This window comes from Myodes glareolus, chromosome 5, assembly GCF_982192425.1.
Source record: "Myodes glareolus chromosome 5, mMyoGla1.1, whole genome shotgun sequence".
Classification (NCBI taxonomy): domain Eukaryota; kingdom Metazoa; phylum Chordata; class Mammalia; order Rodentia; family Cricetidae; genus Myodes; species Myodes glareolus.
The window spans coordinates 96585181-96601310 of NC_142030.1; the positions used below are offsets into that span (position 1 = coordinate 96585181).

Consider the following 16130-nt stretch of genomic DNA (forward strand, 5'->3'; position numbering starts at 1 on the left):
ATATCAGCGTAATTGAAAGCATTCTGTGATGTATTACCATATCTCATAACTAATACAGTTTCTATGACTTAATCTTGTTTGCTTGTTGAGACAGGTTTTTACTGTGTATCTCTGGCTGGTCTGGAATTTGCTGTGCAGAGCACACTGACCTTGAACTCACAGAGATCTGCCTGCCTCTGCCTCTTTGACTCCTGAGAGCTGGGAAAAAGGCATGCCACCATGCCCAACATAGTTTCTATGCTAAGGTTCTTGAGGGCTGCAGATGTAGCCCAGTGGTAGAGCACTTGCCGAGCATGTATGAAGCTCTGAGTCCAATCCCCAATACACCATCTTAAATAAAACAAAACAGATTCTAGAAGAAAACTGTGTAGACATGCAGCACAATTTACCCATTCTTCTGCTGACATTTAGGTTGTCAGGCCTTTTCTCCTATTATAGATGTACTGCAATGAACACTGAGTTAAGCTTGTATTAACATTTCTTACTACCTTTTCAGGAAGAATTCCTAAAAGAAGTTGGGTGTTTCCTAATAAAAAAAAAAATATAAATAAAAAACACACTATCTAAACAATTGGAAATCAAAATTATTACCCTGGAATCAGAAAGTTGTTTTCCCATCTGAAGCGCATTTCAAGAACAAATTCCTGCCAGAGATGTGCCACTCCCTTCAGCCCTCCATGGTAGAAATTGATCATACAAAGACACAAGGCCAGTTTGTATGTTAAACTGTCAGAGGGTGCAGATTTGAACTGATTGTAGAGAGTCTAAATTTAACAAAAGAGAAACAAAGCAAAAACCAGTTAACAGCAAACTTGTATGCATGAACAAAAGGTATGTAAGAATAGTGTCAACGTTAATCAATAAGAATCTGCTACAAAACAAAGTTAGTGATTTGATAATAAGAACTCTAAAGTAAGGTGATATGCATAGTATACTTATGCTATTATCTTCTGTCCCCTAAAAGCTCTTGCTATCAAAAACTGGAATCTACACAAACATTCTAATCAGGTCATTATCTGAGTGGCTGTGAACACCACTCAGTTTTCCAAGATTCTGTTTTTGGAGTGGGAGGGATAAGGTTTGAGACATCTCTGTGAAGGCCTGATTGTCCTGGAAGTCACTCTGTAGATCAGGTTGGTCTCAAACTTACAGAGCTCCCCCTGCCTCAGTCTCCCGAATGCTGGGATTAAAGGTGCCACCACTGCCTGGCTCCAAGATGGTTTATAAAATGAAGAGATACTTAGGTTATCACACTAGACATTCAGCAAACCTCCCAGAAATTAACTGCATTTAAAATATTTTAATGTTGAATACCAACTTACATAGTCTTCACCTTCAGATGGATGGGTGCTATTATCTGTTGAAGTAGTTGCATCTGATGGCTTGTCAGAAGCAGCATCTGGGAATAAGAACTGGGGAAGGGGATAATACATGTTAAACTTGTCCACTTTGCTGCTTTTCTATTTATTTATTTATTTTGGAGAGGCAGAGTCTAACGATATAGCTCTGGCTAACTGGGAACTCACTCTGTAGACCAGGATGGCAAAGAACTCACAGAGATCCTCCTGCTCTGCCTTCCATGTGCTGGGAATAAGTGTGAATAAATGTGTGTGCTACCAACCACACGTGAAAAACACACTGTCTGACTTCCCAGTGGATCTGCTGTTAAAAATTATAGAAATGTTCTTACTATGATGTCCAGCAGATTCTATATTCTTTCAAAAGAAAACTTCTTTTTCTTTCTTTCTTTCTTTCTTTTTTTTTTTTTTTTTTTTTTTGGTTTTTCGAGACAAGGTTTCTCTGTAGCTTTGGAGCCTGTCCTGGAACTAGCTCTTGTAGCCCAGGCTGGCCTCGAACTCACAGAGATACACCTGTCTCTGCCTCCTGAGTGCTGGGATTAAAGGTGTATGCCATCACCGCCCAGCCAAGAAAACTTTTTCAGCAATATACAAATTCCAAAAAAATTTCATTCAAATAACCACTTGATTCTGTGAGATGAATAACACAGAAGCAAAAACTCATCACACTGATTCCATTCTTATCAAATGATAGCATATCTTGTATAATAAAAAAATTGTGAACATCTTTAGAGTCAGAATTTATCAGACAACTTAAAAACACCTCTGCATTCAAAAGAATCTATAGTAAGAACATCCACAGGTTTACATGTATGAAATACTAAAGACATGGCATGAAAGACCTCCTAGAAAATGAGGAGCTTGAGCCAGCAACAGCCAATGTATCTTCTCTAAGTTGTCACAGTGTATGTGTGTTAGTTAGTCAGTGTTGATGACAACTGGGTGTACAATTTGGAGTTTGAAAACATTTAAGGTTACTTTTTTTTTAAAAGATAAGATTTCACTTTAAAGCCTAGACTAGACTTGAATTCATCACCTTCCTGTTTTAGCCTTCCAAGTGCTAGGCTTATGCCACCTTCCAAGTCATAAGGATACATTTTTAAGGAGTCTTCTCTACAGAGAATTACTTTCTTTTATTAGTATCAAACTGTTTTCTGATATTGCCACCCAATAATCTGTCTTCTTTACCACATAAAACATGCTCAGATTTTCTAGTTTTTAAGTGGTATTTAGCAGATGTATAAAACTTAAAGTCACTACTAAGTACTAAGAGCAGGTAGAGGACTTTTACAAACACTAGCTCGTTCTCACAGTACCTGTCTTTACAATGTCCCAGCTACAGATCTGACTAAGAGTCTTGTTCAGAAAAATGACAAGACATATGCTAAGGTCAGCATCGGGTCCACATACAGCATTCCTTTCCCTTCATTACACTATACTTGAAGGGTTTCTCTCAAGACTATATTATAACTACAATTACAATAACAATAGCTATCACTAATAAAGATAGTACCACACATGGTCCTTTAATTTTACAACTGTCTCCAGCTTCTTCTTTTTTTTCCTGGTCTTTCTGAGGCAAGTCTCTCTATTATGCATTTCTGGCTGTCCTAGAACTTGCTATGTAGGCCAGAACTCGGAAAGTTCAATTTCTGTCACAAACTGATCTGTTTCAAGTAGTGTTAGGCTGTAAGACAAAAATGCAATGCATGCGGATTTCCTGTTACCTGCCCATCTCTATCCTGACAACTCTTGGGGAAGCCCTCTACAAACACCACTGTTTAACATGTCCTCAGGCAGCAGAGGCCCTGGGTTTGATCCCTAGCACTGCAAAGCAAAAACCTTAGCTCCCAGTCCTGTGTGTCTTGACTAAGGACCCAGCACACTCTTTAGGAAGCATCCTGACTCCCACTATGCACCTTAGCATACACATTAGCCCATGTGCATACACACGCCCCTCCACCCCACACACTTTCTGCTCTCTTCTCACTGTCTCCTGTCCTGTTTGACTCTGACTCTACTCTTCTTTCTACTAACTAGTGATAGTCTCTGAATGTGAAACTTTTACACTTTATGCTCCCAATCCAGTGCTTGCCATAAAGAAAAAGGTGAATGTATAATGAGCACATGTTTATGCACACACACATAAAAGCAAGGTAGCTACTTACCAAGAGAATGGTATTGAGAACATCATTGTTTAGTGGTGACTCTTCTCCTCTGTGCTTCCGTATTTTCTTCTTTGCTGTATAAACCATATTTGAAACTGATAATTTATGAATTGGAACTGGTGCTGGTTCGGTCAGCTTTGATAGAGCATGAGTTATATCAGCAACTTCTACAAAGTAGAAAGACATGCAAATTATATCACCAAAAGTGGTAGAGAAAGTGATCAGTAAACCAATGACATCTACATGCTTGAGTTCTTCTTTACACAAATATTACATGCTCTCAGAATTATAAAATTTAAGGTTCTGACTCACATGTTCAGCTTTACATGAAAGCGTGGGTGTCAGAGATATCACACAAATTATTTTTCATCAGGGGACTTCAAATATGAATATCTAAAACTCTGCTTTTCAAAACACCTTATTACTATGTTTTAGTGGGAAGAATTGATTTAAATGCATTTGCTGTCTTGTTTTGTTTTGTTTGAGACAAGGTTTCTCTGTAGCCTTGGTTGTCTGGAACTTGCTATGTAGACCAGGCTGGCCTCTAACTCAGAGATCCACCTGCCTCTGCCTCCTCAGTGCTGGGATTAAAGGTGAGCACCATTATTGTCTGGCTAGCATTTGATTTGCTATCTTTTTTTTTTTCCTTTTTCGAGACAGGGTTTCTTTGCAGCTTTGGAGTCTATCCTAGAATTCGCTCTGTAGACCAGGCTGGTCTCAAACTCATGGAGATCCGCCTGCCTCTGCCTCCTGAGTGCTGGGATTAAAGATTGTGTGCTAGTTTAACAAGCTCTGGGTCTGGCCTGGAAAGAAAGGCAGCTGTACAGTCCATCTACTTCTCCAACTAAATCCAGAGTAACAAAAAGTTGCCAGAATACATGCCAAAAAACAAGGGCAAGGTCTTAGAAAGGATGTAAAACCAAGTGGGTCACCTCTTCCTTCTTCCTCAAATGTGGATCGTCCAAGAATCTCATCAGTTGATTCCTTCCGACGGCAAATTTTTAAAAATTCAGTGACAAAATCACCTACAAAGAAAAAAAATTACTCATTTTTGAAATTTAACTCCAAGAAATCAGTCAAACATAGTACATATCTCTTAACAAAAGCTATAAGCTAAGATACAGTTGGAAAGCTGGGTGTGGAGGTGCACACCTGTAGTCCCAGCACTCAGGAGGCAGAGTCAGACGGATCTGGGAATCTGAGGTCAGCCTGGTCTACAGAGTAAGTTCCTGGACAGCCAGGGCTGTTACACAGAGAAACCCTCCCACGAGGGGGGAAAAAGGCACTTAAAAGCTACGGTTAGGGGGGAAAATATCTGTTTTTCTCTGAGGAAGATAAAAACTGCCCTACATCAGAAGTAGACTTATTCCTTTTCGCCATCTGGGGACAGAGCAAAGTCTCTGCTCGGTGGTACGTTTGGGTGCATGCTTTTCCCGGAGTTCACTAGTTGACTCCCACTCTCAGGAGGGTTTTCCTTCTTAATAAGCTGCTTCTATTTCTGTAACAAAAAATTCCTTCTAGAATGAAAGGAAAACAAAATGTACTTCCTAATATTAAGTCCTTTTCACAGGTTTCAATGTTATCAATATCCTTTATCATTAAATCATAAAAGTAACAATACGATTATATATCTTTTTCTTTCCCTGTCATCCTACAATAATTCCAAAACAACAACAAAAAAACATGTTAAAGATAAACTACAAAGATGTTTATAGAGAATCAATAAATCACGTAATGTGAAGCTATTACATTTTGGTTGCATATTAATGATATACTTTGTGTCACTATAAAGACAAAAATGATTTCCTACATTTTCTTTTTTAATTAATTGATTAATTAATTAATTACTTGTTTGATTTCCTACATTTTCAAGGATGCAGAGTTGTTTGGGTTGGCAGGGTGGCTCACTGAGGTTCAGCTCTCAGACCTACATGACAGAAAGAACCAATGCCCTCAAGTTGTCCTCTACCTGCACACAAGCTGTCACACATGAATGTCATATCTCCCCCAAGTAAGTATAATAAAAAACATTTTTAATTAAAAAAATTATATATAGTAGGTTGACTGTGAACTTGCTGTCCTCCTGTACTAAGTCTCCCAAGTACTAAGATTCCAGGAAGCTATACATAGAACCAAGACCTTCTCTTCCACAAAGCTTCTCATTTGGAAGTCCCTCTGTCAACTCCTTTCAACTACAATCATGTACGGCAGTGTGCTCCTGTATCAACAGAAATTGGGAGGTGGAAGCTGAAAGATGGAGGGGGCATTCAAGGTCATCCTTAACATATAGTAAGTTGAAGAACAGCCTGGACTATATCAGACACTGACTCAAAAGTGTTATATTTGCACCAAGAAATTAAAGTTTAACAAGATTTTCAGTACTGAAATATAAATACAAAGTATACATTTACGTTTTAGAATTTACTAACATTTCCTGACTTTTTTCAGAAATGTAGAAAATTCTAATAATTTTGTCATTAAAACTATATGAATAGCCAATGAAAGCACACGCTTTTAATCCCAGTACTTGGGAGGCAGAGCCAGGCGAATCTCCATAAATTCAAGGTCAGTCTGGTTTATGGAGTTCTAGGACAACCAAGGCTACATAAAGAGATCTTGTCTTGGAGGGGGAAAAAAATAAAAACAAAAAAGCCAAAACTACACAAAGTATAGGTTGAGATCATGGGTCATTAACTTAAAATTCGAAGGTTTCTCAAGTTTTCTACAGTTATTACAAAAGGCAGCAGATGAAGAAAAAGGTATTAAGAAGTAGGCTAGTCGGCAAATTTGCCAACATAGCGTTTCATCATCCTAATATGACATGAGGTGTGTAGCAACTTAATTTGTTTCCCTGCTGCTTCCCAAAGCTTAGGAAAGTTCTTCAGACTTGTAGGGGTAAGACGTGGGTCTGTTCAACTTGTAACTGACAATGCTGTCTCTCTAAGGCCCCAGACAAACTCATAAAAGGCTGAACATTTTCTCCACTATCAGGTACTGTAAGTACCAAGTGTTAGTTGACATTTGATGAACAGTACACAACAATTGATTGAAAGCTAAAGTATGAAACTTGAATTAACAAAAATACTTTAAAAACAGAACTAAAAAATACTTTAAAGAAATAGCTATTAAGGTCTTTTCTGTTTGTTTGTTTGTTTGTTTTACTTTGGTTTTTCGAGACAGGTTTTCTCTGTAGCTTTGGAGCCTGTCCTGAAACTCACTCTGTAGACCAGGCTGGCCTCGAACTCACCGAGATCCACCTGTCTCTGCCTCCTGAGTGCTGGGATTAAGGGTGTGTGCACCATTGCCTAGCTGAAGTATTATTTTAATAACATCAGTTGAATGTAACGTGTTAGGTGATACAGAGTAAAGGTAGGCATAACTATACTAAATGTAAGAGACAAACGAGGAAATACGACATCAAGGTTATAGGTTTCAGAAGACCTGCAGAGAGAAACATAAAAAAAAAGGTAATAGAAACACACGTCTTTAATATCAGCACTCAAGAAGCAGAGGCAGGTAAATCTCTGAGTTCAAGGACAGTCTGAGTCTGGTCTACAGTGAAATCAAGCCTAACCAGAGCTACACAGAGATCCTATCTCAAAGGGGAAAAAGATTCCAGACACAGATTCTGAATGGTAATTACTACTTTTCAAGGTACTTTAAATTTATGTTTCACTTAAACTTCAAATAAGCTGCTAGGTTAACCAAAGTGTATTTACATGCCCCTTTCTCCATAAAATTGATTTGCAGATGTGATACAACTTGGCAGGAAAGGTTTAATGCCCAGCTTCTTTTTTTTAATTCTTTGTATCTTTCACATCATGCATCTCAATCCCATTAATTTTCTATGTATCCATCCTCTGCCCTTACAAACTCTCCCACCCCCTAAAATAAAATAAAATTTAAGAGAAAAAAAAGGAAAAATCAATCTCATCATGGAAGCTGTAGTGTGAAGTGAGTGCCACAGTAAAGCCTTTCGTCTGCACATGTTTACTTGCAAGTGTTTACTACAAAGAGTCACTGATCTGGTGTCTAGGCGTCTGGTTTCTGCTACACTCTTCTTGGATATCCTGTTGTTGCCCTGTGTTCTGCAGTTTTCAGTTTTCAGGGACAACCTCTTTATGTATCCCAGCAGATCATAGATGGGATGAATACTGGGGTAGGTAGGCCAACTTATAACATTGGTTTTGGTCTGACTACAGCAGCTGGGTGGCTCAACCTGTCAGCTCTCCCCCATCCTCATCACTAGGGTGAGCTCTCCAGCATTAAAGCCCAACTTCTTAAACTGTTGGTTACATAAATGAATAATTTCTATACGCACGCGCGTGTGCGTGTACACACACATAAAGAGTAAAAGGCTTCTGAATGTGGAATGACCAAAAATTAACTAAAAATCAAATGTAATAAATCCGAGATGTTTCTGGCAGTGCTCACACATGCTGCATTGAAACTTCACTGGAGTCCTGCTTCTCAATACTCAGTATGCACTGCAGATGCTGTGACTCCATATAACACCTCAGCTCAGATCACACTAATGTATGTTATGCACTGCAGCATTTTTACTGAACACAGAAAGTTTGCTGTCTTTGTATAAAAAATGAAATAATTACAGAAAAGACACTATTTTTTATCATTATTCCTCAGCATGTAAGGATAATATTAAGTGTATCTTCAGACCATACTAGTAGAATGTTTACTTTTAAAAACTGCTGACTTGCTGACTTGAGTTTCATAACAAATAGTTAAGTGAATTTTGATTTGAGATTAGAACTGAACTTCCAACAATCTCTGAAATGACCCTAAACATAATCCTGCCATTTTATATTACATGTTGATGCAAATCAGCATTTGAGAATTGACAATTACAGATCTAAAAAATCAACTCTGGGGGCTAGAGAGATGGTTCTGTGGTTGGGAGTGGTGACTGTTCTTCTAGAGGACCCAGGTTATCCTCAGCACCCACATGGCAGCTCACACCTCTCTGTAATTCTACTGCCAGGGAATCTGACATCTGCAAACAGACATGCAGGCAGATAAAAATATCAATGCACATAAAGTAAAAATAATAAGCCATTTTAAAAAAAGCTCCGAAAAACGTTGAAAACGCTAAGATTTAATTAAGTGAAATTAAACACACACATCCATTTCATCAGTATACAAATCTGCTTCACCTCTAATCCTGTTTGATCTGTATACCTATCTTATATATACCGAATATCATGAAAAGATGCCTCAGTGAGAAAGGGTCACAAGTGGGAAGAACTGAAGCAGCCCTGCTCTGGTACACACTGTGCCATTACATCACAGGCCCAGAAGAACATCAAAAGACAAAGAGGACTCAACTGAAGATGCAGACTGTGCCAGAAGAAAAAGTGACATAGTATATAAGAAAAGCAAAACAATACATGAGAATGTGATAGAGAATGTTGAAGTATAGATTCCTTAAGGAGAGAAATCCTGCTATTGCTGTTAATAAAAAGATTCACTGTAATTGGTAAAGACTTTTTCTATAAGTTAATGCTAACTGAGGAGGTCATAAAAATGAAAGACAGTACTTTGAATAGGTGAAATAAAGTATAAAGAATGTTTTCAGGGTTCCCATTTGGAAACTAGGTAGATATGTGATATTCAGAAAGGGAACATGATGTACCTTACCTAGTAAACACTGGGGATTATCGGCTTTTCGAACTCTAACAGACCAATGGGGAGCTTGAATAGGATCCAAATCACTAGAATGGAATAAGACAGTAATTACGACCATTTCTAAGACTCATAAACGTGTCATAACGCAATGGAATGAAAACTAGGTAGTGGCACACACCTGTAATTGTAGCACCTGGGAGGCTGTGGCAGGAGGCTCACTAGTAGGAGGCCAAACAGGGCTACATATTAAAAACTTGTCTAAAAATAAAAAAAGAAAAAAAATCAAATAATTAATTTAATGCATTTTATTTTATATTCGATAGGGAAAAATACATTCTATAAGGGGAAAAACAATTCATTTTTTATGCCCTCCCCTATCTTTTGGAGACAATTCATCCTCCAACTCTTGATTCTTTAGCCTCAGCCTCCTATGTGCTGGGATTACCAGTACACATCACCACACCCAAATACATTTTACTTAATTTAAACTTACTGTTATCCAGATATATATTGCTATTTAAACAAGTTGTTAAAAATATAAACTCTTTAAGACATGAAAACCAAAATAAATAACAAGTGATTACCAAGTTCAAAACAAAATTTAAAAATACAAAAATTATGAGATGAGCACTAATGATCAAGTGAGACAAATACATTCTAAAGAATACAATAAAAAAATAAGAAACAAAAATGAACAATTATCTTTTTTTTTAGATTTATTTTTTCTAGTCCCTACATCATCACCTTGAACAACGTGGTGCTTTGTTTGATTGTTTTTTGTTTTTCTTTTTTGGCTTTGTTTTTTGTTTTGGTTTTTCATTTTTTCAAGACAGGGTTTTCCTGTGTAACAGCCCTAGATGTCCTGCAACTAGCTCTTGTAGACCAGGCTGGTCTCAAACTCGCAGAAATCAGCTTGCCCCTGTCTCCCAAGTGCTGGGATTAAAGGCATGTGCCACCACTGCCTGGTTCGAACAACCTGTTTTTAATTTAATATCACTACTAATGAAAATAGGTACTACAAACCTTTGACAAAATCAAAGGCATCCTGTTTTTCAAGTATACTACAGAGGATCTACTCAATGAAGTACCATGCACAATTTTTTAAAAAAATATTCATCACCAGCAAGATGGCAGGAAAAGGTACTTGTCACCAAACCTGATGTCCTGATATCAATCTCCAGAGTCCATATTTATTCTCTGATTTCCAAACTTGCACAGTGGCATACAACCACCACAAAAGACATAAGATATTAAAAGAATAAAGCAAACTGATATGTAGATTTAAACTTTAAAAACATCTACACTAAGGTTTAGTGGGCCCTTGAAAACTATTATACCTTTATTTTCTTCTTTACACCTAATTGTCTAAGTGAGAACATTATGTTGTTAATTTTACCATCAACAAAAACAATGAGTTTCATTTAAGTGTAAAAAGAGAAAGTGTCTATTTCTCACTGTTTCACACCCAGGATAAAAAGGAACTAAAATGCCTTTTTCACTATATTCCTAGCTTTGCTGAAATGTTCAAGTTGTTTCCACTGTACAGAACAGGACAGAGTTGTTTTTTTTTCTTACTTAGAACACTCAGTGATCAAATATCCAGCAAAGCAGCTAAAGTCTAACAGCCTAAATTTGATTCCTGGAATCCACAGTGGGAAGAAAGAGTTGACTTCTCCAAGTTGTTCTATCTCCATATAGGTACCATCGCATGTCTGTGCCTGTCCACAGTCACAGCATACACACACACAAGTCACATACATCTGGATATTCATTACTTCTTTTTAAATTTATTTTTTATGTGCATTGGTGTTGTGCTTGTGTATGAGGGTGTGAGATCCCCTGGAACTGGAGTTACAGACAGTTGTGAGCTGCCATATAGGTGCTGGGAATTGAACCCAGGTCCTCAAAGAGAAGCTAGTGCTCTTAACTACTGGGCCATTTCTCCAGTCCCCTCCCTACTTCTTAGAAGCATCTCATGAATTTTGTGTGTGTGTGTGCTCATGTGCTGAATGTCAAGCCACACAGCAGGCAAGTACTCTACCACTGAACTATATACTCCAGCCCTACAATAATTACTGAAGCCAAGAAGAGTTCAAAAGAATCACACGGTATATGGTAGAGACCACTAAGCTGCAACAGTAAGATTCAAATAGTTCACTCACCTGAATGAAGGGATACCTCCTCAAAGCAGCATCTTAAAAACTCATCTCTAAATCTACACAAACAGGCCTAAAAACTAATCTCTCAAAAAATAAAACCTTGTACCAAGCACTCAGTGGTTAATTTATTAGAATAAAGGTCTTTTTTTTTTAGCATACTTACGAATAAACATCATTGTCCACAATAATCCCTTCTGTCAGATGAGGCCATGTTGTTGCTAAATGGAGTTCACTAAAATTAAAAATAAAAAATAGAAACATAAAATACAGCCAAAAGGTTTAATTCTGTATGTATATCCTCTGACTCAGTAATTCTATTTCTAGAAATGTGTCCTAACCAACTAAAGATGTATATAAAGTAGTATGTGTATATATATATGTATATATGTATGTGCATATATATATATATATATATAAATAAAATGGTTGTTAGGAGAGAGAGACATTTTCTTCAGTGGTGTAGTCACTGGTGAGTTTCCCATATTCTTGTAAATAATCCTTCATTCAAATTCTTCACACCTATGCTCCTATAAAGACCTCATTGAATCATCAAAAGAAAAAGACAAAAAAAAAGTAATGAAAGTGGAAGGGATACTAATTAGGGAGAGGAGAGGATCATCAGGAATGGGAGGAGACATTATATAAATCTATGAAATCCATTATGTATAATTAATACATGCTAATAAAAATTAAGAGAACATTTAAAAAGTGGTGTTATGTATAACAATCTGAAAACAACTAGTTTAAGAAAGGAAAGCATATCTATATGAAGCTGTCTTATGGATATAAAATGTTACATTACATAGTAAACAAAACATATAAATAAGAGTCACACATGGTGGTGGCACACGCTTATAATCTCAACACTCAGAAAGATCTCTTTGAGTTTCAGGACAGCTAGGGCTGTTACACAGTGAAGCCCTGACTCAAAAAACCAAAACCTAACAAGTAAAATGTCCATCCATTGATGAATGGATAAACAAAAGTGGGATACACAGTAAGCATAAAGCATTATCTACATAATGGCATATTTAGAAAGGATTTCATTTTAAAGTAACTGCTTCATGATGTACCACAGCTGAAACTCTATACCCCTTTTCCATCTCCACACCCAGGTCTACCTTCATGTCCAGCAGCCCCAAACCAGCTTATTAACTAAGTAGCCATGGCAGAGTAAGAGGTTTCTTTCCTTTCCTACTCCTCCCTCTGCCTGCTGCCATCTCAAAATCCACAGATCAAGCCACAAATCCTTGGCAAGGGCCTAGAACCCGCTTTGTTTGTGAGTCACTTTTGCCTGGTGAGTTGCTCCTTCCCTCTCCCCTCTTCCCCACAGGCCTAGGCCCAGAACAGTGGTTCAGGAGTCATCTTGCCTGGTCCAATTAAACTGTGCACCAGCTTTACCCACCTAGCTCTAGTCATGTAGCACTTACACTGATACAATCTAAAGCAGGCCAGATCCTCACATCAGACACACAAGCAAAGAAAGAAGTCCACATGCCCAAGTTACATCACAAAAATGAAAACAACACAAATGGCTAAAGACAGCGGGCTTTCCACGAAGCCCACTATTCCAACAAAAATGTTTGATGAGAATTACATAGATAAACCCCAAGACATAGTATTTAAACGAACAATCATGAACTTTATCACAGAATTCTAGTAGTTTAAAAGACATGGAAAAACACATACCAATAGTACAAATTATAAAAGAACAGTTTCTGAGGTATTAAAAAGTCTTATATTTATACAGTGATGATGGCTGCACAAATCTATATAAAAACCACCAACTATACACTTTGAAGTGCTGAACTTCATGGTAGATAAATTTTCTCAACTTTGAAAAACATGTATAGAGATGATAAGCTGGCAAAGTTTTCAGACAAAAGCTAAAGAGGAAATATTTTGGCATTCTGAAGCATGTACAATCTGCTATCTTCTTGTGTTTTTTTCTTTTAATACAAACTTTTAAAAATGTAAAACTTATTACGGGTCACACAAAAATAGACACCAGCCAGATATGGCCCACAAGTCACAGACTGCCAAACTCTTCATGCTGGGATTGAGCCCAGCGCTCGTGCATCATCTTCAAGCACTACCACTAAGCCACATCACAGCCCACAGTCTGTCAAACCTTAGGAAGAGTGTTCATGTGGGAAGTTCTCGTGTGAAGTTACAAACTAAAGAGAGCGAGTATAGTTATTTCCAGCCTTATTTCAACAGAAGTGTCATAAAATGAACATTGGTATAAACTTAAAAAGCAAAAGAATCTTGTAATTCAAGTGATAGGCTGAAATTCTCACCTGATAGGATCCTCACAGGCACCAAATGGCAACTTGCCAAACTCCAGGCCTCCAACTTCTCCTCCCACAAGGGCATCTATATCTAAACAAGGGGAAAATATACTCCTTTATTTGGCAAAAAGTAGAAATAAACACTACATAGTGAATTCCAGACCAGCTAGAACTATACAGACCTTGCCTTGGTGGTGGTGGTCATGGGGGGATGTCAGGAGAAGAATAGTTAAACTTTTCAGAAGACAATGGCTTTAAGGGACTTATAACAGTGCAGACAGCAAGTTATAAAGAAAATGCTAAGAAATTATACAGACTCCAGCCTACTAGGGATGTTAGTATTTTTATCCACATTAAAAAAAAATCTGGCAACAGAACATCCTCAAGCACCTTACTAGCTAACAGAATTACAATGTAAGAGTCTAGCCCCTGGGGTTCTTAGATCACCTTGGAACCTCTGAGTAATTATGACTAAATTCAAGGACTTACACATGCTAAGTATATACTCTGTCATTGGTATACACCCAAAGGTTCTACTCTTGAAAAGGTTTTAGACTGATTAGTAGAGTAGCCTTGGAATAAAAGGAAAAGATGACAAATGGAAACTTGCCAGTAGAAATGGAATATAAACCATTCAGTCGTATTGCTATCTGGAAACAAAAGCTTAGCTCTTAGTTCCCCTTTGCTGTTGATTAGATGTAGCTCTGTTTTACAGTTCTAAGTTACTTAATAGTATAAAAGCAGTAGGAGTACACATAATCGCCAAAAGCTGATTGTGTATAATAATAATAATAATAATAATTTCAATATTATCTTTAACCAGCAATTATTCTGAATCTCATAGCCAGAGTTAGCAGAAAATAAGCCAGAAAAAAATTATTTTGGTTTTCTTGGCAGGCAGTATACTAGAAAAAATAAAATTATTTTAAGGTAGAAGTTTATTAATCCACAGGAGTGGTGGCTCATACCTAAATCTCAACATTGGGATGCTGAGGCAGGAATTGCCATAAATTCAATGCCAGCCTGGGCTACAAAGTCAGTACTGGGCCAGTCAGAAATTCATAGCAAGATCCTGCCTCAAAAAGGGGATGGGATGATAAGCCTTCTACTAATTTACAAATCTTTATTTTGTTTCTTATTAAATGTGTCTGGAACATAAACAGCCTCATTGATCTAGCCTACAGGAGACTCTGTCTTTAAAAATGGAATGGGGCTGGGATGATAGCTCAGTAAGCAAAGTGTTTGCTGTGTCTACTACAGAAGGACATGAGTTTGATCCCCAAACCTAGCTGTAAAAGCTGGGTACCTGTAACCCCAACTGGAGGGTGAAGACAGACAGATTCTGAAGGCTTGCTGGCCAGACAGTCTAGCCAAAACCATGAGTTCCAGGTTCAGTGAGAGACCATCTCAAAAGGAGAAAAAATGAAAAAGGGCTGCCTGGGAGCGAGTGTCTGGAGTGGACTAGGGGTCCTGTACCCTCAGCAGTAAGGACTACAGAGTGGGTTTCCAAGAAAGCCAAGTCCCTTTAGGGCCCAGACCCCAGAACAACACATGCAGGATACCCTGCAACTGAAAAAAGGAATTTGGAGCTAATTTTGGTCACATATGCATGCCCACACATATAGACACAACGTTGAAGAAATGGTTTTGTTTGTTTGTTTGTTGTTTTAGGTTATTCAAGACCGGGTTTCTCTGTAGCTTTGGAGCCTGTCCTGGAACTAGACCAGGCTGGCCCAAACTCACAGAGATCCACCTGCCTCTGCCTCCTGAGTGCTGAGATTAAAGGCATATGTCACCACTGCCCCGATAAAGAAATGGTTTTTAAAAGGAGTACTATGAACAATTAATTATATCCAAAAAATTAATCAGAAAAAAATCTTCAATTAGGTTCTATGTCTTTCTAGCTGAGTTTTTCTAGAACTTACGTGATGCCTTGTTCATATCTGAGTACTTAGCATAGCCTGGCATACTATAGGCTAATAACTAATGACTCCTGAATTAATAAATGATCAAGCAAGGAACTAATTCTAACGACATTTTACTAAGTCCACATTAAATATTCTACAGTCCTCTTCCATAAGACTATATACAAACTTATTTTTCTTCTTTTCCTAACACTCTATGGCAGTGGTTCTCAACCTTCCTAATACTGTGACCATGTGTTCCTCATATTGTGGTGACCCCCATCCAGAATATTATTTTTGCTGCTACTTTTTAACTGTAATGTGCTAGCTATGAATCAGAATGTAAATAAGTATATGTGTTCTCTGATGGTCTTAGATGACTCCTGTGAAAGGGTCATTTAATCCTCAAGGGGTCTCAACTGCTCTAAAGTTTCTATATTACTGTTTTCAACTTATGAGGGTGGCTTCTCTTAACACTAAAAACAGGTATTTTAATCACTCAGTATTGGTAATGCATACACACAGTGTCCCATCACAGGGCATGCTTTGTAAATAAATACCAGCTTTCACAGATAGATTATCAAATATAAAATAACACTGCCTCTAA

The 16130-nt window shown here is 37.7% G+C and overlaps 1 protein-coding gene across 3 annotated transcripts in view; it reads right to left on the reverse strand.

Moving 5' to 3' along the window:
- Nucleotides 1–16130, reverse strand: part of Rab3gap1 (RAB3 GTPase activating protein catalytic subunit 1) — a 61647-nt gene that overhangs the window by 15748 nt on the left and 29769 nt on the right. For 2 of the 3 annotated variants that reach the window (XM_048443766.3, XM_048443764.3), the window contains exons 9-15: nt 13629–13710; nt 11492–11560; nt 9182–9255; nt 4459–4551; nt 3527–3693; nt 1323–1412; nt 592–764 (exon numbers count right to left, since the gene is read on the reverse strand). In XM_048443766.3, coding sequence (XP_048299723.3) covers nt 592–764; nt 1323–1412; nt 3527–3693; nt 4459–4551; nt 9182–9255; nt 11492–11560; nt 13629–13710 — 748 coding nt within the window. The remainder of the gene's footprint in view (nt 1–591; nt 765–1322; nt 1413–3526; nt 3694–4458; nt 4552–9181; nt 9256–11491; nt 11561–13628; nt 13711–16130) is intronic. The other variant, XM_048443767.3, reaches the window with a different exon arrangement.